Source organism: Equus przewalskii, chromosome 29, assembly GCF_037783145.1.
Source record: "Equus przewalskii isolate Varuska chromosome 29, EquPr2, whole genome shotgun sequence".
NCBI classification, from domain to species: domain Eukaryota; kingdom Metazoa; phylum Chordata; class Mammalia; order Perissodactyla; family Equidae; genus Equus; species Equus przewalskii.
In genome coordinates this window covers 46,228,249-46,254,591 of record NC_091859.1, presented here as the reverse complement: position 1 = coordinate 46,254,591, position 26,343 = coordinate 46,228,249, and the positions used below count along the sequence as shown (strand labels likewise).

The 26,343-nt window shown below is 42.0% G+C and overlaps 1 protein-coding gene across 12 annotated transcripts in view; it reads right to left on the bottom strand.

The window, feature by feature from the left end:
• The window catches only part of MOV10L1 (Mov10 like RNA helicase 1), a 69,002-nt gene that overhangs the window by 15,930 nt on the left and 26,729 nt on the right, over positions 1-26,343 (bottom strand). For 9 of the 12 annotated variants that reach the window (XM_070600350.1, XM_008533105.2, XM_070600352.1 and 6 more), the window contains 7 exons: positions 23,874-24,051; positions 23,530-23,600; positions 20,870-20,961; positions 11,939-11,997; positions 11,385-11,482; positions 1,136-1,244; positions 444-622 (listed from right to left, as the gene is read on the bottom strand). In XM_070600350.1, coding sequence (XP_070456451.1) covers positions 444-622; positions 1,136-1,244; positions 11,385-11,482; positions 11,939-11,997; positions 20,870-20,961; positions 23,530-23,600; positions 23,874-24,051 — 786 coding nt within the window. The remainder of the gene's footprint in view (positions 1-443; positions 623-1,135; positions 1,245-11,384; positions 11,483-11,938; positions 11,998-20,869; positions 20,962-23,529; positions 23,601-23,873; positions 24,052-26,343) is intronic. The other 3 variants (XM_070600361.1, XM_070600359.1, XM_070600360.1) reach the window with 1 other exon arrangement.

The window sequence follows — 26,343 nt, the reverse complement described above, 5'->3', positions numbered from 1 at the left end:
ACCGTGTCAGATTAATCCCCACATGCCAGCTGTAGCCGAGTGCTGGCTGGGCACTCAGCACACATTTGGGAACCTGAATCCTGAATGACGCAAAAATACTAAACACATACTATCTCCACAAACTCAACTGTAAAGATAAACAGAGACACCAGAAACTTCTTAGAATGGAAAGGAAACTTCTTTTCTGCAGCAAAATCTCATGATGTGACTGGTTTACTATTCCAAAAATGAAGAGATTCTTTTCTAAACTTTTATGAAATAACCTTTTAAAATCCTACATATTCACAAACAATAACAAAACAAACATAGCTAAATATGAAATAACTGTAACTTTTCAAGCTCTATCCAATCTTCTGATTCGACAACGTAAGCTAGGCTTCCTGACGACATGGACACCGCACACAGGTATGCTCACTGCCCACTGTGCCGCGGCCTGTCTTTACCTGTAAAACGGCCTCTATTATCGTCACTGTCTTCCCAGTTCCAGGAGGTCCGAAAAGAATATATGGCAGTGGGCGGCAGTCGCCACTCAGAATTCTTCTAACTGCTAACTTCTGATTTTCATTGAGCACTGGATTGAAAAATTCCTTCTCTCCCACTTTAGGGATATGAACTTCATTTACTGCATTCAAAGTGAAGTAACAGTGTTAGGGAGAGCTCAAACCACTCTGACAGCTGGAGAACACACCAGCCCAGGCCACCACGGGGGCTACCATACAACCAGAGTCAGCTCTTCCACGTCACCACAGCGAGACAGTCCCTCTAATAACCTGTCTGAGCTTCATTAGGCAGTCAGGAAAATTAAGTTAGCTTTCTGGGAGCAGAAACATAGGTCACTCAATTCATTCTTCCACTTTACATACGCACTATCATCTAAGACGTGAGAGAGACCAGCTCAAAAAGGTCGACAGGAATAGTCCATAATCAGGAAAGTCTTAAAGGATCGAACCCAAAACATCAAGTCTCTGCTTGGTCTTCAGTGGAGACAAGAGTGTTCGTCTCTCTGGTTACACAACTGTCAGAGACCACACCCCTCCTGACCGGCTTCTCCACCACAGGAGAGCGAGCTTCTCAAGCGGCCTATCTTCCAGGCTCGAGTCACTGTGCTGTACCCCCAGCCCCTCACAATACGCACCCAGACTACTTGTCTCTGCAGCCAAGGCTGCCGGCCCCGGCGTGCCCTGGGCACCAGTCCTCCTCTCCTTTGTTGTATGCTTAGTTTGGTCCTTCATGGCTTTCCTATTCTAGAAACAATCATGGAAAAATGGCTTAAAGAAAAAGCTTTGCATTTACACGGGCTTAAAGAGTAAACATACACATCTACCAACGTTCTACTTGTTTTATCTATTTAACAGCTCTTTACAAAGGTCATAGATCATATCCTTTAAAACATAATGAAAATACAGAATATCTGATAAAAATCTGCTAAAAAGGTTTATATTTCTTTTTTGAATTCCCTTTAAAAAATAAGCTAAATTTTCTGATGATGACACCAAAACAAAAGATTACATGTCGCTTGACTAAAGCGTGTATTCTCTTCCTGCTGACCCTGCTCACCTGCGAGGGGGAACCTGCAGGGGCTGAAGGCAAGTCCAGGAGCCTCGCTCCCGGGGGAACCAAGCTCAGCTGTGTGAAGAAGCCCTCCCTGTGCGAGCTCGGTGAGAACTCTGCTCTAAGAAGAATCTCGCATGCCTCCCAGTAATGCAGAATGCTGGGATTCTGTCACTGCACAAGAATTGCTCTTCTATGTGGATCCTTCACAAGAATTTCTCTTTTATGTGTGTTTAAAGTGAATTTGTCCTGGACCAAGAGAACTGTTTTTCCAAATTTCTCCTGTTACAAACAGCTTTGCACATATATCCTTGTGCAATCAGGTGATTACTTTCATAGCATAAATTCTAGAAGTAAAATTGTTACACTAAAAGTTTCACATTAAAAATTTTATACATACTGACAAATTTTACTCCAAAGGTCATAGCAATTTTCCCTCCCCATACTGTATGAGTTTTGCAGGGTATAGCTGACATACAATGTGGTGTGCACATTTAAAGTGTATAATTTGACAAGTTTTGGCATATGTATATACACATGAAACCATTACCACAATCAAAGAGGAAAACACATCTGTCTATCAAGCCCAGAAGTTCCACGTGCCCCTTTGCAGTCGCTCCCTCCTGCTGTCCCGCAGATTGGCTTACATTTTCTAGAATGTTACATAAATGGAGTCCTATAGTATGCTCTTTTTTGGTCTGACACCTTTCACAAGTGTAATGAACTGTTCTGAGGCCCATCTACGTTGTTGCATGTATCAAGTTTACCCCTTTTCATTGCTGAGTAGTATTCCATTGTAAGAACATACTACAATGTGTTTATCCGTTCACCTGCAGATGGACACCGGGTTGTTTCCAGTTTTTGACTTTTACAAATAAAGCTGCTATGAACATTCATGCACGAGTCTTTGCATGGACATGTTTTCATTTCTCAAGGGTGAATACCTCGGAGTGAAATGGCTGGGTCAGATGGTAGGTGTGTGTTGGAACTCTTTTCCAAAGCAGCTGTACCATCTTGCACTCCCACCAGCCTGCAGGAGGCTCCAGTTGCTCCACATGCTCACAGCCCTTGGTGTGGTCAGTCTTCTTAATTTGGCCATTCTAATTAGTGTGCAGTAGTATCTCACTGTAGTTTTAATTTGTGTTTCCCTAAAAACTAATGTTGTTGAGCATCTTTTTTGTTGTTGTTGAGTTCATAATAGCTTACATCAATGTGAGATTTCAGTTGTACATTATTTCTTGACTGTCACCACATAAGTGATGTTGAGCATCTTTTCATGGGTATATTTACCATCTCTATACATTCTTTGATGAAGTATTTGTTCAAGTCTTTGATTCATTTTTAAAATTGAGAGGTTTTTTTTTGCAGAGTTATTTAATATATATGCTTGATACAAGTTCTTCGTCAGATATGTGATTTGCAAATATTTTCAGTCTGTCATTGTCTTTTCGTTATATTAAGTGTCTTTTTTTTTCAAAGATTGGCACCTGAGCTAACAACTGTTGCCAATCTTCTTGTTTTTTTCCTGATTTTTCTCCCCAAATCCCCCCAGTACATAGTTGTGGGTCCTTCTAGTTGTGGCATGTGGGACACTGCCCCAACGTGGCCGGAGCAGCAGTACCATGTCCGTATCCAGGATCCGAACCGGCAAAACCCTGGGCAGCCAAAGGAGAGTGTGTGAACTTAACCACTTGGCCATGGGGCCAGCCCCTTAACAGTGTCTTTTGAAGAGCAAAATATTTAATTTCACTGGAGTCCAAATTTATGGATTTTTTCTTTACAGATCACACTTAGTGTCACACCTAAGATGCCTGTGCCTAACCTAAGGTATGAAGATTTCTCCTACATTGTTTTCCAGAAGTTTCATAGTTTTAGGCTTTATATTTAGGGCTATGAATCATTTTGAGCTAACTTTTGTAAATGCTGTGAGGTGTGGACCCAGGTGCACATTTTTGCATATGATATTCAACTGTCCCAGCACATCTGTTAAAAAGACATCCTTTCTGCACTCCACCTGCCATTGTACCTTCGCAGAAAATCAGTTGTCCAAATCCGCGTGGGTCTGTCTAGGCTTTCTCTTTTGCTTCACTGACACTTTTGTTTGTCTTGATGACAGCAGCAGACTGTCTACATTACTGCAACTTTGTAACACATCTCAACATCAGGTACTGTGAATTCTTTGAGTTTATTGTTCTTTCTCAATTGTTTTGAAAATTCTAGGTCCTTTTCATTTCCACTTGAATTTTAGAAACACCTTGTCAATTTCTACGAAAAGTCTGCTGAGATTTTGACCCAAATAGCACTGAATTTATACATCAATTTGGGAAGAACAGGCATCTTAACAATGCTGAGTCTTCTGACCCATGAATACCATGTCTCTCTCCACTTTTTAGGTCTTCTGTTAATTTGTTTCATCAATGTTTTGTAGTTTTCAGTGTACAATCTTGCACATCTTTTGTCATATTTATCCCTAATACTCAAGTATTCGGATACTATTTTAAATGGCATTAAAAAATTTAATTCTGGTGCCGGCCCAATGGCGCAGCAGTTATGTGTGCACGTTTCACTTCGGTGGCCTGGGGTTCGCCAAGTTCGGATCCCAGGTGCGGACATGGCACTGCTTGGCAAGCCATGCTGTGGTAGGCGTCCTACATATAAAGTAGAGGAAGATGGGCACAGATGTTAGCTCAGGGCCAGCCTTCCTCAGCAAAAAGAGGAGGATTAGCGGCAGATGTTAGCTCAGGGCTAATCTTCCTCAAAAAAAAAAATTCAATTCCAAGTGTCTACTGCTAGTATACACACAAACAACTTACTTTTCTAATAGTAATAGAGACCTCACATCCTGCAAGTGTGGTAACCACTTATCAGCTCTCAGCTGCACGTAAGAGCCATCCAATTTCCTATCTGATGCAGACGCCTTTCATTCTTCTTGCTGAGGCACCCGCTACAATGCCCTGTACAGTGTAAACACAAGTGGCAGGAGCAGACTTGCCCCGATCCTGATCTTGGGGACAGAGCCCCAGTCACTCACCAAGTAGGTTTTGTGTATGTGAAGCAAGTTCCTGCTATTTCTAGTTTGCTGAGTTTTGATCAGGAATAGATGCTGGATTTTGTCAGATGTCTTTTCTGTGTCCAAGGAGATGGTGACAAACATGAGAGTTCCAGCAATTGATTATGGCATGCCACACTAGCTTCTCATTCCTGGGATGAACGCTTCCCAGTCTCTCTCATATATACAAATATACACACATGTGAGCTCTCCAGAGAAGCAGAGCCAATAGCTATGTGTAAATATATATAAAGACATTTATTATAAGAAAGTGGCTCATGTGACCACGGAGGCTGAAAAGCCCAAGACCTGTGGTGGGTGCTGGAGACCCAGGACAGCTGACGTCTCAAGTCCAGAGGCAGGAGAAGACCAGTGTCCTAGCTCAAGGGAGCTGGGCAGAAGGAGTTCCCTCTTCCTCAGCCTGTGTTTGCTGTTCAGGCCTCCAGTGGACTGGACGAGGCCCACCCACATTGGCAGGGCCATCTGCTTTACCCGGTCCACCAATTCAAAAGCTAGTCTCATCCAGAATCACCCTCACAGGCACACCCAGAAATAACATTTAATCAAATATCTGGGCACCTCATGACCCAGTCAGGTTGACGTGTAGAAGTGACCACCACAATCACATTCCTGTATTCCTTCTTTTTTATGAGGAAGATTGGCCCTGAGCTAACATGTTGCCAATTGTCTTCTTTTTGCTTGAGGAAGACTGTCGCTGAGCTAACATCTGCGCCAATCTCCCTCCATTTTATGTGGGATGCCGCCACAGTGTGGCTTGATGAGTGGTGCTAGGTCTGCACCTGGGATCTGAACCTGCAAACCCCGGGTCGCCAAAGTGGAGCGTGTGAACTTAACTACTACGCCACCAGGCCAGCCCCATTCCTATATCTTTTAATATCTGTAGACTCTGTGGTGATGTCACCTCTCTCCTTCCTGATATTGGTAATTTGTGTCTTCCTTCTTTTTCCCTGATCAGTCTTGGTTTGAGGTCTAGCAATTTTATTGATCTTCTCAAAGAACCAGCTCGTGGGTTCACTGATTTCTACTCCAATGTTTATTTTCTTTCTTTATTTTGGGTTCCATTTATTCCCCTTTTTCTGCTTTTCTGAGGAAGCTGAGGTCATTGGTTTGAAACTTTTATTCTTTTTAAATTCAGGCATTTAGTGCTATAAATGTTTCCTTAAAGAGTGTTTTAGCAGCATCTTATAATTTTTGATATACTGCATTTTCATTTTCATTCTCGTAAAAATACTTCCTAATTTCCCTATTGATTTCTTCTCTGATTTGTGGGTTATTTATAAATGTGTTGTCAGTCTGTAAATACTTAGGGATCTTCCAGAGATCTTTATGCTACTGATTTCTAATTTGATTCCACTGTGGTTAGAGAACATATTTTGTATGACTTTAACCCTTTTAAACTTGACACTTGTTTTATGGCCCCAGATAAGGTCTACCTTGGTGAATGCTCCATGTCCACTTCTAAACAGGGTGGAGGCACTCAGCTCCTGTTGGGTGAAATCCTATGAAGATCCTCTGGGTCATGCTGGCTGATTTGGGTGCTGGGGTCCACCACACCTGCACATGTTTTCTGCTTTCTTTTCCCATCATTAACTGCGAAAGGAGCACCCACATCTCTGACCATCCTGGGGAATCTTGCCTGTTTCTCTTTGCAGTTATATCAGTTTCCGTCTCGTGTATTTTGAAGCTGTTATTAGGTACATAAGCCTCCAGGGTTGCTATGCATTCTTGATGATGTATCTTTATTTTTATTTATTTATTAAGATTTTATTTTTTTCCTTTTTCTCCCTAAAGTCCCCCTGGTACATAGTTGTATATTCTTCGTTGTGGGTCCTTCTAGTCGTGGCACGTGGGACGCTGCCTCAGCGTGGTTTGATGAGCAGTGCCATGTCCGTGCCCAAGATTCGAACCAACGAAACACTGGGCTGCCTGCAGCGGAGTGCGCGAAGTTAACCACTCGGCCGCGGGGCCAGCCCCCGATGTATCTTTATTATTATGACATGACCTTCTTTATCCTGGTTAGCTTTTCTCTGCAATCTACTTTGTCTGACATTAATATAGCCACTCCATCTTTCTTCTGATTTTATCTTTTTCCACCCTTTACTTTTAACTTGTGTCTTTATATTTAAAATGTATTTCTTATAGGCAGCATATAGTTGGGTCTTTCTTTTTTATCAAATCTGAGACTCTCTCTCTTAATTGCAGTGTTTAGAGCACGTACATTTAATGGGATTACTGACATGGCTGGAAATAAATCTATCACCTTGCTATTTGTTTTCTACGTATTTCAGCTGTTCTAAGTCCACAGTGACAGAGACCTCAACAGCACTCTCTCAGTAAGTGCCTGTACAAGTGGGCCAAGGATCAGGAAGGTGATTGCAGACTTGAACGTGTGTCCCTCTTTTTCTGCCTACTTTCAGTTAATTATCATTTTGATTCTCTTTTATCTCCTTTCTTGGTCTATTGGTTATAACTCCTTATATTGTTATTTTAGTGGTTACTCCAGGGTTTATAGTACATATCTTTAACTGACCATAGTCTACTTCAAGTGACCTACGCCACTTTCAATATAGTAAATTTACAATAATATTCTTGTCTCCCTTGTGCTATTATTGTATATTTTGGATCTACATGTTACAAACTTCACAGTACACTATTATTTCAGCTTTAAAAAGTCAATTATCTTTGTGAAAAATTTAAAAAATTTTATTGTGACAGCCACATGCAAAAGAATGAAAGTAGACCATTATCTTACACCACACACAAAAATTAATTCAAAATGGATCAAAGAATTGCAGGTAAGACCTGAAACTATAAAACTCTTAGAGGAAAACACAGGCAGCATGCTCTTTGACATCAGTCTCAGCAGTATCTTTTCCAATCCCATGACTACTCAGGCAAGGGAAACAAAAGAAAAAATAAACAAATGGGATGACATCAGATTAAAAAACTTCTGCACAGCAAAGGAAACCATCAACAAAATGAGAAGACAACCCACAAACTGGGAAAAAATATTTGCAAATCACATATCCAACAAGGGGTCAATTTCCAAAATATATAAAGAACTCATACAACTCAATAGCAAAAAAATGAACAACTCAATCAAAAAATGGGCAGAGGATATGAACAGACATTTTTCCAAAGAAGATATACAGATGATCAATAGGCACATGAAAAGATGTCCAACATCACTAATTATTACAGAAATGCAAATCAAAACTACAATGAGATATCACCTTACACCTGTCAGAATGGCTATAAATTAACAAGAGAAATAACAAGTGTTGGAGAGGATGTGGAGACAAGGGAACACTCATACACGGCTGGTGGGAATGCAAACTGGTGCAGCCACTATGGAAAACAGTATAGAGATTTCTCAAAAACTAAAAATAGAAATACCATACAACCCAGCTACCCCACTACTGGGTATTTATCCAAAGATCATGAAATCAACAATCAAAAGAGATTTATGAACCTCTATGTTCACTGCAGCATTTTTCCCAATAGCCAAGATGTGGAAGCAACCCAAGTGCCCATCAGCAAATGAATGGATAAAGATGTGGTATAAATACACAATGGAATACTACTCAGCCATAAAAAAGACAAAATCGTGCCATCTGTGAAAACATGGATGGACCTTGAGGGTATTATCCTAAGTGAAACAAGTCAGAGGGAGAAAGTCAAATACCATATGATTTCACTCATATGTGGAAGATAAACACACATAAGGAGAACAGACTAGTGGTTATCAGAGGAGAAAGGGGTAGGGGGAAGGCAAAAAAGGGAAAGGGGAACATATGTATGGTGACAGATAAAAACTAGACTATTGGTGAATACAGTGTAGTCCATCCTGAAATATAGTAATGTACATTTGAAATTTATACAATATTGTAAGCCAACATGACCTCAACAACAAAAACACTTTATTGTGGTAAGAACACATGAGATGTGCCCTCCTAAGTCTCTGCATATTCAGTGTTCACTACAGAAACAATGTGGTACAGCTGATCTCTAGAATTTACTCACCCTGCATGACTGGGACGCGACGCCCACTGATCAGCAGCTCTCCATCCCCCCAGCCCCTGCAACCAGCTGTCCACGCTGATGCTACGAGTCTGACGGTTCTAGGCCTCTCCTCTGAGAGGAGGCATGCAGCACCTGTTTCCTGTGATGGTTTATTACTCAGTGTAATGTCTTCCAGGTTCATCCATGTTTTAAAAGTCAACTATCTTTTAAAGAGATTTTTTTTAAAAATAAGAAGAAACTCTTTATCCTCATTTTTATCATTTCTGGTCCTTTTGGCGACTTTGGGTGGACCCTCATTTCCGTCTGGCATCATTTCCTTATGCTTACAGGACCATGAGGTCTAGCAGTGCAGGTCTGCTGGTGACTAATTCTTCTATCTTTAAGCTTTGGTGTGTCTGAAGTTGTTTTTATTTCCTCTTCATTTTGAAAGTGTTTACTGGGCACAGAATTCTAGGTGAGCTTTTCCTTTCAGCACTTTAAAGATGCCCTTGTGCTGTCTTCCGCCTTGCGCCGTTTTCAATGAGAAGTCTGCTCTAGTTCTGATGTCTGAACCTCTGTATATAATGATACTTCCCCTGCTTTTCAGATTTGCTCATTTTTAGCACCTGGAATCTAGTTATAACTGCTTTAACATCTGTGTATGCTAATTCTACCACTGTGTTATTGTCGGATTAGCTTCCATTGATTCAAATTTTTATCATGGGCTACATTTTTCAGTTCACTTCGTGATTAGATATCAGATGTTGTGAATTCACACACTGACGGGTGCTGGGCCCACTTGTGTTCCTGGAACTGCCTTTGACTTTGCTGTGGCTAACTGCTGCAGAGAGCTGGATACTTTCGAGGCTTGCTCTCTCGCCTTGTCCGTCTGGTGGGAGCAGCCTGCAGTCTAGGGCTACACTTGCCTCACTCCTCAGGCAACACCCTCTGAGGACTCCACCCCAGGACCTGTGAATTACGGTCTTCCTTCTCTGGCTGTGGGAACTCGGGATTCTTCCCTCTACTCGCTCCAGCATTTTTTCCCCCAGACTCGAGTCTTTTCCTTAAAAGCGAGCACCCATGAATCCTCAGCTGAAAACTCAAGGGGGGACCTGTGCAAACCCTGCAAACTCACACTCTGCCCTGCCCTCCTCACCAGTACCGCACCCTGTGCACTCCATATATCTTGCCCTTGTACTGCCAGGTGCCGTCTCCCCAACTCAGGAGACCACTGGGCTCCCCTCTTCTGCTCCCTGGTCTGGAAACTCTCTGAGGGCTATAAGCTGGGGCAATCACAGGGCACCTTATCTGTCTCCTCCCTCTCAGGAATCTCTGTCCTATGACATCTGATGCTCAATGTCGGGAGCTGCTGTCTCACGTGCCTTGTCTGGTTTTAGTTACTTAAAGGGGGAAGGTAAATCTGGTTCCTGTAATTCTATGTTGGTTGATGTGTGAAACGCCGTTATTTGAAACCTAGCTAATCCATAAAAAGATAATGTTCTGCATTTAAAAGTAATAAGATTCACTCCATCAGGAATGTGACCCCCCTCAACAGCCACATCTCCCTCACCGGGCACCATCAGTATCACAGACCCTCCCTGAGACTTAGGCAGTGGGATGGACCAGTAAATTGGGTGACACACAAAGTTCTGCAGATGACACTGCATCTGTGTCCAGTGAAGATCTCTTTCTACTTCGAGAACAAAACAGAGCTCAGATATGAAATACATAGATGATTTTAATGGAAATTTTCTGCTGTTTCCTTTACAGAATTTTCTGTGATTGTGAAGGCATTCTAAAACTGTCATTTTTGCATTTCTGAAGAGGGGCTATAAAATGGTAAAAGAGCTTCTAAATATTAGATATAATTAAAAAATTTGAATTATTGTAAATTTAAAACTTGCTCAAAAAACAAATTCCAACAGCACAGAATTATAGGTTACAAGCTCCAGCATGGCATGGAGGATTTTTCTTGTTACTGGAAACACAATGATAAGTAAAACCATTTCTATTTTACTTATGAAAACATATCGAGAGCCTACGACAATATGTGGCATATAATAGGCACTATGTTACTATTTATGGAGTGACTGGATTGTATAAGCAAAAAATAAAATACCTCTGCAACATTTGGAAAAATGACAAATGTTAACAATTTGCTGGGTGTATATCCTTCCGGACATTTTCTATGCTTATATTATCATATAAATGTGCCTGTGTGTCTGAAGCGGAACAATCGAACTTTACTGCTGCGCCACCGGGCCAGGCCCAAAAAAACAATTTTTTTATTTTTTTTATTTTTTTCCTTTTTCTCCCCAAAGCCCCCCAGTACATAGTTGTATATTCTTCGTTGTGGGTCCTTCTAGTTGTGGCATGTGGGACGCTGCCTCAGCGTGGTTTGATGAGCAGTGCCATGTCCGCGCCCAGGATTCGAACCAACGAAACACTGGGCCGCCTGCAGCGGAGTGCGCGAAGTTAACTACTCGGCCATGGGGCCAGCCCCAAAACCATAATTTTTAAACCAAACTATAAGATCACACAAACAGATCCGTATCTTACTTTTCCCACTTTATATACTATAGCATCTTAGCCCTACAAATAATTGTATATAAACTTTACACTCAGTCCATTTTATGAATATTTTATTTTTATTTTAACTGTGATTTTGAGTTGCTTGTGATAAGACACTCCTCTAACCCTCTAGTCAATTGAGAGCTAATACGTTATCTACTTAAACATATCAAAGTCATCAAAGAAATACCTTGGTGGTAGACTGTCCATCAGTTTTGGTGTCTTGTGTGAGGTTCCAATTCCCAGTCACTTGGGGAGACTGTAAAATGATTTCTTCTGGAAACAACACTTTTAAAACAAGAAAAGGTAAGCATGTAGACATTACTAAAAACTTTAAAAAAAGAGGAATAGAGGAAACCTAACTGTGTGTAGCAATCCTCAAGAAATTCATGTCTACACATTCCTTTCCCTCTGGACCGTATACTGCTCCTCAGGTACAACACAATGCCAGTACTGCACACTCTTTGCAGCAAAGACATTTGTCTATTTGTAAATACAAAAATGAATTACATTAAAAAAGGCAGAGTGCAATGACTTTATTTTCAATAATTAAGCATGCTATTTTTACACAGTTGAAAGAGTAAGAAAACACTAAAACTCCCCAATAGAAAGAAATATATTGGATCTTACATAGTTTTACTTCTGGCATATGACTGAAGAAAATGCATTTTACGTAAAATTTTACATAAAATCTATAAAAATACCCTGTGAAGATGTAATGCTATAATTCCACAAAAATCATACCTTTCACACCTAAGCGGATGACTTGTTCAAGTGCAAAGTGACACCGTCTGCTTGTGGTCCTACCAGAAAGAAAACAACGTGAAATGACTCCCTTCAAGTTTAGAAATACAAAGGCTGGTACAAGGTCACAGAAACGTGGTCATGTTATCTCTGAGTCAACAAGCTAAGGTAAGCCTCACAGAACACCTATGAGGAGACCGTACTGGAGTCAGAGCTTCACAGCTCTCACAGGCAGCACCAGGAGGGCTAAAGGACTGCGGGTCACTCCACTGTCTGTGCCTACGCAACACATGAGAAAAATTTTATTTATGTATTTATTTTTTGCTGAGGAAGGTCTGCCCTGAGCTGACATCTGTGCCAGGCTTCCTCTGCTTTGTGTGGGTCTCCACCACAGTGTGGCTGCTCATGGGGGGTGCAGGTCCACGCCTGGGAACCAAACCTGGGTCACCAAAGTGGAGTGCGCTGAACTTAGCCATCGGGCCACAGCGTCGGCCTGATACAGAAAACTGTTCAATAGAAATATCCCACATATCAGGACAGCAGGGACTCCTTCCTTCCTGAGATTGTTTCTGTTTTAATGCATAAAGTGGACAAGTAGGAAACAAAAAGAAAACAAAGCCTATGAAGTGTTAGGGAAATATTAACACCACTGCATCAGGAGGAAAGTAATTTTGATTGTAAAGATTCGCTCCCTTGAAATTCACTGAAAACAACTGTTAGAAGATAAACTGAGGCATATTAAAAATTGTAAGCGTTTACAGTATTTGATCAAAAATCAATTTGAATTGGCAGCATGCCATCTAGCAGACAGAAAGAAGCTCAGTGAAAGGAGCTCAGCGAACTGTACAAAATGAAAGACTTTTACAGGCAGAAGGGAGCAGCAACAAGGAAGTTACACCAGACAAAATAGTGGGCTGGCGATTGCAAGGTTACTTCCTTAGGGGACGGCTGGGTCTATCAGGCAGGTTACCTGACTAGTGCTGACCAGGAGACTCCTGACTGACGAGTTAAAGACTCCATTTCTGGGAGAGCCAAAATTAATTAAGTCAAGTCTTGGTTTGGTGACATGGGGCTTAGCATAAGCGACTCCATTCTGGGCCTGCCCTCTTGTTTTTTAACACAACAAAAAAGAATAAAAAATGGAAAATAAAACTCCATCTTCAACGAGATAAGCTGACCAACGCTCCAAAGAATAAATGAAGAATAATGACTATTCAATAAAGACATCTGGCCTTAGCCACACAAAGGCATAAGAGCTGACTCACACCCTCTCAGAACTCAAGCCACATGCAGGTTTCTGGAAAATTCAGACTTGGGCACCTGAATGACCAAGTGACTGTTTCTCACCTGGATCACCAGGTGCAGGGCAGATACTCCGAGGTCACCTTCAGGACCCATTTCCACAGTGTGGAATCCTGGGGGGGGTGGGGTGTGAAGCCGGAAGCAATCAAGTGCACAAGCCCAACCCCCACAGAACCTCACCTGAGGGGTCCCTGGCACAGAGGCCCCTGGCAGCCCCACTTTGTCCCTCCAACATAATCTTCAACAAGGAGCTGTAAGGGATATAATAAACTCCACCCAAGATGAGTAACAACCAGAAAAGAACCATCTTGGACTTAGCAAAACTGACTCTAAGAAAGAAAGAAAACCTTAAAGCAGATCAATTAAGGAGGAAGAAACTGAGAAAGGACTTAAATTCATCCTCTTCCAGTGAGAGGTCTTCACACCTCTCTGCGTGGATAATCTGATGCCATCTAACCTTTTTCCAAGAGAAAGGAGGAAAGCCTTCAATATTTTTTCAAAGTTACCATAACAAAGACTCTAATATAGGACAAAGGAGGTGCCAAGCAAAAGACAGAACCATATCAACCTGTGGATCACCACCAGACCTCTGAACAGCATGAGAAATACCAATAAGATGTAACAACAAACCCCAGGAGCACATTAAAGGAAGAAGTCACCAAAATAAAAAAATCACGTTTTCCATATTAGGTATACAAGAAAGGTTTGCTATAAAGTTATTCAGTTGAAATACTTCATCTTATGAACAGGCTGAAGAAAAAAACAATTGTCTCAAGAAATGCCAAAAAGGTAATGAGTATGACAACTTAAAAGAGAAACTGACAAATAATTCCTTAACATGATTAATCCAAAGGATAGCAAAATACTAAATGGAAAAATACTAGAGGTATTTGCATTAAAATACAAAACAAGACAGACACAATGAGATGAAGAATGATGAGAAAAAAATAAAACAGCTGGGGTGGGAACTAAAATAATATACAAGAATTCCACAGGAGGACAAATAACAGAAAGAAAAGAATAATTAAAGAAAATTTTCCTAAGCACAAACTATCATTCAAGAGGAGGCTTCACATTGCAAAGATGCCAATTCTCCTTATATTTTAACATCGTTGTACAAAGACGTAAGAATATTCATTGCTTCACCGTTTGTAACAGCAAAAAACTGAACCTAAACCATGACCAGCAACAGGAGATTGGCTAACTTACGGCGCGTCCTTCGGTAGGATAACACTCACCCAGCACCAAACACCCAAATTACAAAGAAGAAAAGCTTCCAGTCAATGACCTCAATGGAATTCCACCATTAGAAACTAGAGAAAGAGCAAACGGAACCTAAAGTAAATAGAAGAAAGGAAAAAATCAAGATCAGAGCAAACAATCAATGAAACAGAAAAACAAGAATATCAATGAAGCCCAAAGTTGATCCTTGATAAGGTCAATAAAATTGGGGCTGGCTCTGTGGCTCAGTGGTTAAGTTCTCGCGCTCCGCTGCGGCGGCCTGGGGTTCGGATCCTGGGCACGGACATGGCACCGCTCGTGCGGCCACGTTGAGGCGGCATCCCATATCCCACAACTAGAAGGACCTGCAACTAAGATATACAACTATGTACGGGGTGGGGGGTTTGGGAAGATAAAGCAGAAAAAAAAAAAAAGATTGGCAACAGTTGTTAGCTCAGGTGCCAATCTTAAAAAAAAAAAAAAAAAGTCAATAAAATTGACAGCCTTCAGCCAGACTGATGAGAGGGAGAAAGAGAAGATACACATTACCAATATCAGGAACAAGAGAGGTGGCATCAATACAGATTCTACAAATAGTCAAAGAATAACAAGGAAATATTATAAACAATTTCACGAAAATAGATTAAACAACTTGGAGGAAATGCACAAATTCCCTAAAACACACGTACTGTCAAAGCTCACTCAACAAGAAACTGATAACCTAAATGGTTCTTTACCTATTAAAGAGACTGAATTTGTAGCCAGAAAGCTTCCCACAAAGAAAACTCCAGACCCAGAAGGCTCTACTGGAGAATCCTACCAAACATGTAAGAAGGACCTAACACCGTTCTATACAAGCTATCCCAGAAAACAGAGGAGGAGCGGATGCTTCTCAACATATTGTGAGGTCAGCATTACCCTGGTATTTCAAGAAACTACAAACCAATATACCTCGTGAACAAAGATGCAAAAATTAATAAAATTTTAGCAAATCAGGTCTAACAATATATAAAAGGAAATTACATCACGGCCAGGTGGGGTTTATTCCAAGAATGGAAAGTTGCTTTCACATTTAGAAAACCAACCAACGTAACTATCTTAATAGATCAAAAAAAAACCTCACGTGATCATCTCAATAGATACAGAAAAAGCACTGACAAAATCCCATGTCCAGTTTTGATTAAAAGCTCTCAGCAAACTAGGACTCTACACCTCCTCAACCTGACGGAGCCACACTGTCCTAAAGGATTCAAGACTGAAGGGGACGCCCAAGATCAGGAAGCACAGCAGGATGCTGCTTGCTGCCACTTCCGATAGGGCTGTGCTGGAGGCTCCAGCCAGTCACTAAGGAAGCAGAAGCAAACAAAACGTGTCCAGATAAGAAAGGAGGCAGTAAAACTGTCTTAGTTGAATACACAATTGTTATAGGTAGAAAATCCTACGCAATTGGTAAAAAGCTACTAGAACCATGAAGCGAGTTTAGCAAGCTCGAAGGATACAAGATTAATACACAAAAACCAATTGCATTTATAAATACTAGCTACAGGAACTGGAAATTTAAGCTAAAATTACTGTTTATATTAGCATTAAAATTTTTAAAGAGTCAAGGATAAATCTGACAAAAGATATGTCAAACCTGTATGGTGAAAAGTACAAAATATTGCTAAAAGAAATGAAAAAAAGACCTAACTAGATGGAGAGATATACCATTTCCAACGGTTGGAAGACTCAATATTAAGATGTCAATTCTCCCTTAAATGACCCTAGGTGTCAGGCAAAAATATTCAGTGTAATCCCAATCGAAATCTCAGCAGGATTTTTGTAGATATCAAAAGGCTGATTCTAAAATCCACATGGAAATACCAAAAATCTAGAAGAGCCACAACAACTTTGCAAAAGAGGGACAAAGTGGAGGCCTTACACTACCTGGTTTCAAGACTCATCATAAGGGGACAGTAACAAAGACTGGGTGGTGTTGGTTTCAAGACAGACAAATGGACTAACAGAACAGAATGGAGATTTCAGAAAAAGATCCACACATATAAGGCGAACTGGTTTTCAACAAAGAACATAGGTAACTCATTGGAGAAAGGATAGTATTCTCAACCAACGCTGCTGGGACACCTGGATATCCACCCCCACCCCCAAATTAATTCTATCCATATCTCGCATCATTTATGAAAACTAACTTGGAATAGATCATAGCCTAAACGTAAAACTTAAAGCCACAAAATTTCTACAAGAAAACATGGGAGAAAATCTCTGTGATCTTGAGTTAGGTAGATTTCTTTTTTCTTTTTTTGAGGAAGATTAGCCCTGAGCTACCTACTGCCAGTCCTCCTCTTTTTTGCTGAGGAAGCCTGGCCCTGAGCTAACATCTGTGCCCATCTTCCTCTACTTTACATGTGGGACGCCTACCACAGCATGGCGTGCCAAGTGGTGCCAGGTCTGCACCCAGGATCCAAACTGGAGAACCCCAGGCCGCCGAGAAGCAGAACATGTGAACTTAACCACTGCACCACAGGGCCAGCCCCTAGGTAGATTTCTTAAATGTATCACCCAAAGCACAATCCACGAAAGAAAAAAATCAGTAAATTGAACTTTCACCAAAATTAAGTTCTGCTCGTCAAAGGCACTATTAAAAACAATGAAAATACAAGCCACAGTCTCAGAAGATATCTGCAAAAAAAGATACCTGATAAAGGATTTGTACTGAGCATACATAAACAACTCTGCAAAGTCAAAAATAATACAGTCATGCGTCCCTTAATGACAGGGACAGGCTCTGAGAACCACATTGTCAGGTGATTGCGTCATCGTGCAAACATCACAGATTGCGTCATCATGCAAACATCACAGAGTGCACTTACACAAACCTAGATGGTACAGCCTGTTACACACCTAGGCTGCACGGTACTAATCTCATGGGATCAGTGTTGTATATACACGTGGTCCATTGTTGACTAACACGCTGTTGTGGAGCACGACTATAAAACAATAAAAAAGTGAACCAAAGACTAGAACAGGCAGTTCAACAAAGACTGTGTGTGAGTGGCAAATATGCATATGAAAAACACACAACATCATTAGTCATTAGAGAAATGCAAACCAAAATCACCATAAGGTACCACTACACACCTATTAGAATGATTAAAATTACAAAGACTGACCATCCCCACAGCTGGGAACATGTAGAACTGAAGCCTCACACATGCTGGTGGGAATACAAAATGGTACAGCTACTTTGGAAAAAGAGTTTGGAAGTTTCTTAAAAAGTTAAGTGTGCACCTACCATAGGACCCAGCCATAGCACTGCTAGGCGTTTACCCAAGAAAAATGAAAACATATGCTCATACAAAGACTTGTACACAAATGTTCACAGCAGTTTCATCTGTAATGGCCAAAATCTGGAAACAACCCAGTATCCATCAACAGGTGACAGGATAAACAAATTGTGGTATATTCTTATAATAGGATACTACTCGGCCATTAAAAGGACTGAATTCATGCAACAGCAAGGCTGAATCTCGAAATAATTATGCTGAGTGAAAGATGTCAGGCAAAAAGGAGTAGGTCCTCTATGTGTCCAATTAGGTAAAATTCCACAAAATGGAAACTAATCTATAGTGACAGAAAGCACTGACTTGGGACTGGGAGTCTGGGAGAAGGAATAACAAATGGCCACCAGGAAACATTTGGAGTGACAAATATCCTCATTCTCTTGACTGTGGAGTTGGTTTTATGGGGGTATACATATGGCAAAATCATCAAACTGTCTACTTTAAATAGGCATAGTATATTGTATGTCCATTATATCTAAGTAAATCTGTTTTTTAGAAAAGGAAAAATACCTACAGGAACTAAGTGAGTAGCATCTGGATAGGCCTGTCTGCCCTATCCAGAGGGCCCTGCCCCTCAACTCTGTTTCACCGGCTGCACTATGGTACTACTTGATCTTTCAATTTTTTAAAACAAGTGAGGAATACAGATTTTTAAAAATGTGAAATCTCCCAATTTTGAGTAACTTAATGCAAACAATTTAAAAATTTATGTGGGGCAAGCAAAACCTCTGTGTGGCAAATGTGGCCAGTGGTCCTCTCTCTGATGGTGGCCTGCCCCACCCCACCAGTCTGCAAATGTGCCCCGCGGCCTCTCATTTCCTTGAACATTCTCCCTTGTTATCTGCTTTCTTGCTCAAAACCAAGACCCATTGCATACCACACCCAACTCAAAAATCACTGACTTGAACATCCTGCCGTCTACCTTGGCTTCCTGTCTTTCCAACACTCTGGGTCAAGAAACCCTCCAGTGTTCCTCAACTACATGGCATCCAAGCCCATTGATCTGTTGGTTTCTTCCTGTTCACTTTCTCTCCTTGGCTCAAACCCCATTGCTCATCCTGCACATCCATCTATGTCCTTCAGTTGGTCCACTCTTACACAATCTGCATTAGATGTTTCCTCTCTTCTCCCCTCCCCTGAACTCGGATCCATATTCTCTTCCTTCTCTTTGAATGTCTTGCCTCATGTTCTAGAATAACAAATCATTAGAAATTTCCATTCACAAATCAGCTCAAATCTCATTTATCTGGCCCCCATAAGGGAGGATGGGTACCTTCTACCAAAGTCTGCTGCCGCACTACTGTGCTCTGGAGCCCACCTCTTCACGCACACACTCAGTCTGTTACCCCTTTCTCTCCCCAGGCCCTGACCCCATCTCATCGGCTTCACATGTGCTAGTTTCTCATTTTAACCAGCAAACAGAACAAGCCTCCTCCCTGGACCTCATGAATCCCTTCAGTTGTCCATCTTTCTCCCTCCTGCCTTCTCTGCTTTCATGTCCAAACAACCTTAAAAAGGAACCAACTATATTTCTCCATTTCTCCACAGTCCTTTCACCCTCATCACATCTCAATCTGGCCACAGCCCAAATGCTGAAAGATTTCTTAAACAAGACACGAAAAGCACTAACATAGAAAACCCTGATAAATTTCACTATCTTAAAATTAATACCTTCTATTACTCAAAGATACTTTTTAAAAAGTGAAAAGACAAGTAACAAACCTAAAGATGTTATCTGCAATGTATATCTAAGAATAGTCTAGTATACTGAAAGACTCCTACAAATAATAAAAATCACATTATTCAATAAAAGACATGAGCAAGCACTTTACAGATGAAGAAATTTTATGGCCAATAAACATGGTGCTTCTCAGCCTCACAAGCAGTCAGAGAAATGGACGTCCAGACCAGAACGAGATGGATCACATGCCTACCAGATGGCCCAAATTTAGACATTTAACAAAACCAGGTTTCAGGAGGGTGTGGATCAACAGGTTATTACAGACGTTGGTACTGGTAGTCACTGATGCCACCACATATAGAGCTGAAACATTAACATATTCCAACCCAAATCCTAATCCTTAATGTAGAGCCATGAAAACACAGCACTTGTGCATGAGGAGGTGAGTGTTCATGGCAGCACCTTCAGAGCAGCAACAAGCAAACAAAACAGGAGACGGTGCAAATGCCCATCGGCAGGAGAACAGACCCAGCTGAAGCCCTCATACAGCAGTGTACAAACAGTGTTGAAGATGAGCGAACACTTACAACACGGAGGAATCTCAGTAACATGACGTCAGCGAAAAACTTGCAGACCGCAAGTTCAACACAATTAAAACTAAAGAACAGTTTTTCTGTATGTGTACACAGACACACAAACTATTTTATGAAAAAGCAAGGGTGAGATAAAACCCAAACCCCAGTCAATGGTGGAGGGCTCAGCAAAAGATGGAACGGGGACAGCAGGTCACCGTGCTCACGACATGATAAATGAATGAGATAAAGGAGGAAGTGGATTGATGGTGACAGTGTGTCATGAACCCAGGACTCAGAGTACTTAAGGTCCAAAAAAGAACGAACACCCAATGTCTGCAACTTTGTATCTTAAAAACGTCGGGTGGGGCTGGCCCCACGGCCGAGTGGTTAAGTTCGCGTGCTCTGCTTCGGCAGCCCGGGGTTTCACTGGTTCGGATCCTGGGAGCCGACACGGCACCACTCGTCAGGCGGTGCCCACATACGACAACTAGAAGGACCCATAAATAAAATGTACAACTATGTACTTGGGGGATTTGGGGATAAAAAGCAAAAAAACAAAAAAAAAAAGATTGGCAACAGTTGTTAGCTCAGGTGCCAATCTTTAAGAAAAAAAAACAAAACATCTGGTAATATAGCAGCAATCAGGATGCACGCAAAATGGTGCATGGAGCCCACTCACAACCACGAAGTATAAACACTGTGACAGCACATCTCCTGCACTGCTTAGATGCCAAGGGACCGACAGAAGAGAAGAGACTGCCACGGATAAGAAGGAAGACACACTTGCAGGAAGAATCATGAAAAGCATTACCTACTATATGTAAATTCCACATCCATAGGTTCAAAGTTATACGCTTGTTCAAATTCTGTATTAAGTTTAAGAGTTACATCTTCTTCATGAATCTAAAAAAGAAACAAACAATTTAATTTCTATACTTTATACTTGATTTCTTGGGACAATCTTCTATGTGTATCTAGTAACACATCATGAAACATTCATTCTACAGATTTGAGCTAAAATTTAGTATCTTAAATCCATTCAAAAACAATCAAAAAGGGTTAAATCTTTGTGCTGTTATATTATGCAAACAGGAGGACTTCATCTGTGTACCCACCCCCACGAGCACACGTACTGAACTTCTCACTGGCCACGCTCTCCACCTGGGCTCTGTGAATACTAGGTGTGCAATAGAGGCCACCGCCTCCAAAGGCAAACAAATGATTACAAGTGCAGCAAGGTGTACCTGCCACAACAGTGCCTCCATAAAAGGGTGTTCCAAGACTTTCCCTTCCATTAATAGAGGGAACTAGATGTTCTGGGACCCTCCAGCCAAAGCTAGATTCTGCATAAAAGAATTCCCAGACAAGCGGGAGGGAAAGGAAATTTCTGAAGCAACATAGGAAGCAAAACAGGAAGGAAAACCTGAGAGGTGAAAAGGAGCTCAAACCAAATAAGGGAGCACCAGGCTGTGTGGCTTTCCAAAGGCTGGATGAAAGCTGCGACTTGAGTTGACTCTAGTGTGGATACTGGCCTGCACCATGCCGATAACAAGGACTTGGATGGTGGCACTGTACCCGTCAGCAGTGCTCCCTTGTTCTCGGCAGAAGCTAACACAATCCTCTTAAAAGGAGAGCAAGCCAGCACAGGTCCTCGTGTTTCCCAGAGATTAAGATAAATGAAAATGAATCCATAATCAAAGGTCACCAAGCACACAAGAGAAACAAATCATCAAAAGGGAGGGTCAGCACAGAGAGTCATCATCAATCAGATCCAGGCCCCAAGGACAAAACATACTGGCACTGTCATTTACAGAAACTTGAAAAACTACGTACGAAATCAAAAGAAAAACCAGAAAGACAAAGATAAGCAAGCATGAGACAAAAAATGACAGGGCAGCTTTAACGAATCAGAGCATTTACAAATGAAAACTATGCCTAATGAGAAACAGGAAGAAGGAAGGCAGGAAATGACCATGCTTGTTCCCAGGCATGTGCTCCCAGCAGACAGGGAGGCCCCTCTGTGGAGGTGGCCAGGGTGGCAGAGGTCAGCACTGGGCTCTGCCTCAGGAGCCTTCTGTCCCCACGGCTCCCAGAACTACCATCCCTGGTGAGTGCACAACTTTCCAGCAGCAAAATGGCACCACTCTGGAATGTCCCCACTACCTGGTGCCAGGGTGAGTACACTGGGCCTCTGGTCATGGAAGACAACAATCTGATGTCAATGGCACAACTGCTCATTCTAGGGGTATCTCCTCTGCCCAACACATTCAGATAGCCACACTAGCTGTGGGGCTCTCCTGAGGGCCTTCTGTACCATCATGATATGCCACACCAGTGCACTGGCCAACAAATTAAATCAGAGAAAATCAAGAAAAGCATTGGGCTGAGAGCTGTAGAACTTACTAACTCTACCCTGAATTCCATCACTCAGAAGCAGCTGCTTTTATGAAGTCTGAACTCCTCGACCATGAACACCGGCCTCTGTGGTCCACTTACAGCCTTCCCGCCTTCTGAAATGACCTGTTGTGACCTTTTTGGCTATCAAAATTTTTTTCTTAACAGTATTGCAGATGCCACTTCCTCCTCTTCTGAAGCAGATTAACAAATCTCTCTTGCACACAGTAATTATTTATGTTACTCTTCCCTTCGTCTTTAGACGAACTACCTGACTGCCATCTCTGCTCACCTTCCTCAGCCAGGGCAAAGCACAGCCTTACGTCTGTGTAATCCACGAACGCTGGACTAGCTGTTACATCTTTGAAACCCTGCCTAGCTTCCACCTTCCAGGAAAAGGTCACGTTCTGTGAGCTGAGCCCCCTGCAGGCCCGGTATTTAGGTGCAGAATGCAGCAGACACAGTAGCAAAGGCCAGATGTCACCTCTTCTTTGAATCTTCTCCGGATTCCTCTAGCTCTTGCAACCCTTCCTCCCTCCAAGAATCAGGGCTTGGCACTCTCTCTTTCACTCTTCTATGCATGGGGGCTTCGTCCTTCCCTTCACACAGACCCGGGCATCACCCCCAGTGCTACGCTCGGCACAGCAGTGATGACCAGCTGAAGCAGCAGAGACCACACACACAGAACCACCTGGCACCAGGAGTTAGTTAAGCCATAAAATCTTCACCAACTTTTAGAGCTGTCAACTTTAAAGTGTATTTTTCCTTCTGAGGCTATTTCTTCTGGAACATATTCAGAATGCCCAAATGTAACTAAACGCAAACATCATGATATACATGTGATATGCTTAAAAGGTAAATATGTTTTACATGGTGGAAAATCACAGGATTTCTTTAGATACTAAATCCTCTTTATGCATCAAATTGACTTAAATATTCACTTTATCCTCCAATTTTCCAAAATACTGTCAGTACCTAAGGGAGTACCACTTCCTCCTGGGGCTGTGGCAGGAAGTTTACCTCTTCAGCTGGTCTGAGAGCTAGTCCAACATTAACTGACTACGAGTGGCTGCTCACCTCAATCACGTAGCCGATGTATTCAATGACATGTCCATTGTACTCTTGAGTTTTTAAAATCAGTTTATCACCTAGTTAAAAATATATTACCACATGTAAAACTACAAAAGCACAAAGTGGATTAGAACAAAACATTGTGATCAACTGCTTAAAAGTAACATCAGTGTGACAAAAGAGAGATGTTGTATATACTCAAGTTGCTGACCAAGTTTTAGATAATTTCTAACCCAAAGCAAAGAAAACCAGGTAACGTGATTGCAGCATTGCAATTACAATGTTCTTCCCCAACTGTGCTTCACTGTCTGCTGATCCAGCTAGTAAAACATGACATGTAACACACTCACCTGCATACAGAGAAGGCCTACTTTCAGCTAATCCTGGAACCTCCAGAACCAGAAAATCCCCATTTCTTTTCAAGGTGACTCCACTCATATTATACTCTTTCAGTTCCATTTCTGCATGAATTTCCTCAAGCCAAAGCAAAGTTGAAAATTTCTCCTTGTAGTTTGACATCTTCAAAAGCTGAAAAACAACCCCAGCAAATTAATGAGAGCAGAGTTAACACATCAAGTACACCTATGTCCAGGAAATAAGTGGCTCTGGGGCTGGTAAGTCCAGGCTGCTGAAATGCAACAGGCAGATGGAATAATATCTTTCTCTTTATTATTATTATTATTATTATTTAATTTTTCCTTCTCCCCAAAGCCCCCCCATTACATAGTTGTATGTTTTGGTTGTGGGTCCTTCTAGTTGTGGCATGTGGGACGCCGCCTCAACGTGGCCTGATGAGCGGTGCCATGTCCGTGCCGAGGATCTGAACCGGGGAAACCCTGGGCTGCCGAAGTGGAGCGTGCGAACTTAACCACTAGGCCACAGGGCTGGCCTCGGAATAACAGCTTTCAAACACACTACCAGGCAGTGCAGGGCAGTGATCCTGAAACTAGGGAAACTGTCTAGGTGAGCCCCACAACTGTCCCAGCTACTGCATAGACAGGGTTCCCAGCCCCAGAACAGGAACGGAACCCAGGCAAGCTGTGTGATCTCTGCATTGAGATGAAGTTGGGGGACTGAGGAGGCCGAGTGCCAGAAAGACACAGCAGCACAGAGAGAGGTATGGAGAGCTTCAGAGGGTCCCCTCTGAGCCGTCAGCTGAGTAGTGGCCAGTGTATGAGTACGAGAAACCACGTCGGGCCAGGAGACCTGTCTGATGGGATCACAGCAGGGCTCCTCAGCCTCAGCACTACTGACACTGGGCTGTACTGCTCTCTGGGGGGTAGGGGGGTGATCCTGTGCATTGGAGGGTGGCCTCTACCCACTAGATGCTACTAGTACCCCCCAGTCATGACAACCAAAAATGTCTCTTGGGGGGCAAACTGTCACCCGTTGAGAACCACTGGACCAAAGAGAAGGACTCCCACACAGGCCTGAGAACAGTGTGGGTCCCCACAGCCTAGAAGGAAAGGCCTATAACAAAGGGGCACTGCACAGAGTACTCAGAATGGTATTAGCCTTAAACTAAATGCTATTCTGGTCCCACCCAGTAAAGCTTTAAACCATGTTTAAAAGTATCCAACGAATGTTTCCAAGTAACTCAACTGCTTCCCAGAACAAAGCTCAAAAATATTTTTAGGAATAGACAAATATCCAACACCCAACAAGGTAAAATCCAGAATGTTGGGCATCCAAAGATTACCAGGCATGGGAAGAAGCAGAAACTATAACCCATAATGAGGAGAAAAACCTATCAATAGAACCAGAAGTGACACTTGTGACAGAATTAGTACACAAGGACATTAAAGCAGCTGTTCTAACTTTATCATATATGTTCAAAAAGTTGAGGAAAGACTGAGCACATTAAGCACAGACACAAGATATAAAAAAAGACCCAAATTGAACTTGTAGAGATAGTAACTACAATGTCTGACATAAAAAATACACTGGATGGGACTGCACATTGCAAAAGAACAAATCAGTGAACTTGAAGACACAGCAATAGAAACTGTCCAAAATGCAATGCTAAGGGAAGAAGACTGAAGAACAATGAACAGAGCATCAGTGAGCTGCGGGACAACTCCCAGTGTCTAACGTTCACGTAGTAAGGATGTGGCAAAGGGGGCAGAAAGAGTATTTGAAGACAGAATGGCCAAAAAATCTCCAAATTTAAGGAAAAATATAAGCCCCATATCTAAGAAGCTCAAAGAACCCCAAGCCAAAAAATGTGAAGAAAACTATATACGAAGGCACATTGTAAATTAAATTTCTTAAAACTAATTATAAAGAGAAAATCTTAAAAGCAGCTAGAAAGAAATACACATTATGTATGAAAGAACAAAGGTGTGAAGGAAAGCAGCGGTCTTGTGAGAAATGCGGTGGGCAGACTGGAGGACAGCCGAGCAGCACCCCTAAAGTTGAGGCCTACAATTCAAACCAGCAAAAGTTGCCTTCAAAAATGAAGGCGAGACAAAGCCTTTTGCAGACATACAAAGGCTGCAAGAACCAACAGTGGCCACAGCAGACAAGTGCCACAGGCAGTGTGCGAGCCCTTCAGCGGGAGAGGGACCCATGGCAGGCTGGCTCCACAGAGAGCTCCAGGAACAGTGACAATGTGGTGAGCATAAAAGACTCATCTTTTAAATGCCTCTAAAAGATAACTGATGATGTAAAGTAAAAAGGGTAAAATCCATTATTCAGTTCAAAACACACACACACAGAAGTCAAATTCACATTAGCAAGAAGGCCAAGAAGAGAGAACGAGGAGGTAGCACCCAAAGCTCCCACACTGTGCAGGAAGTGGCAGGGTGTCATCTGCAGCCT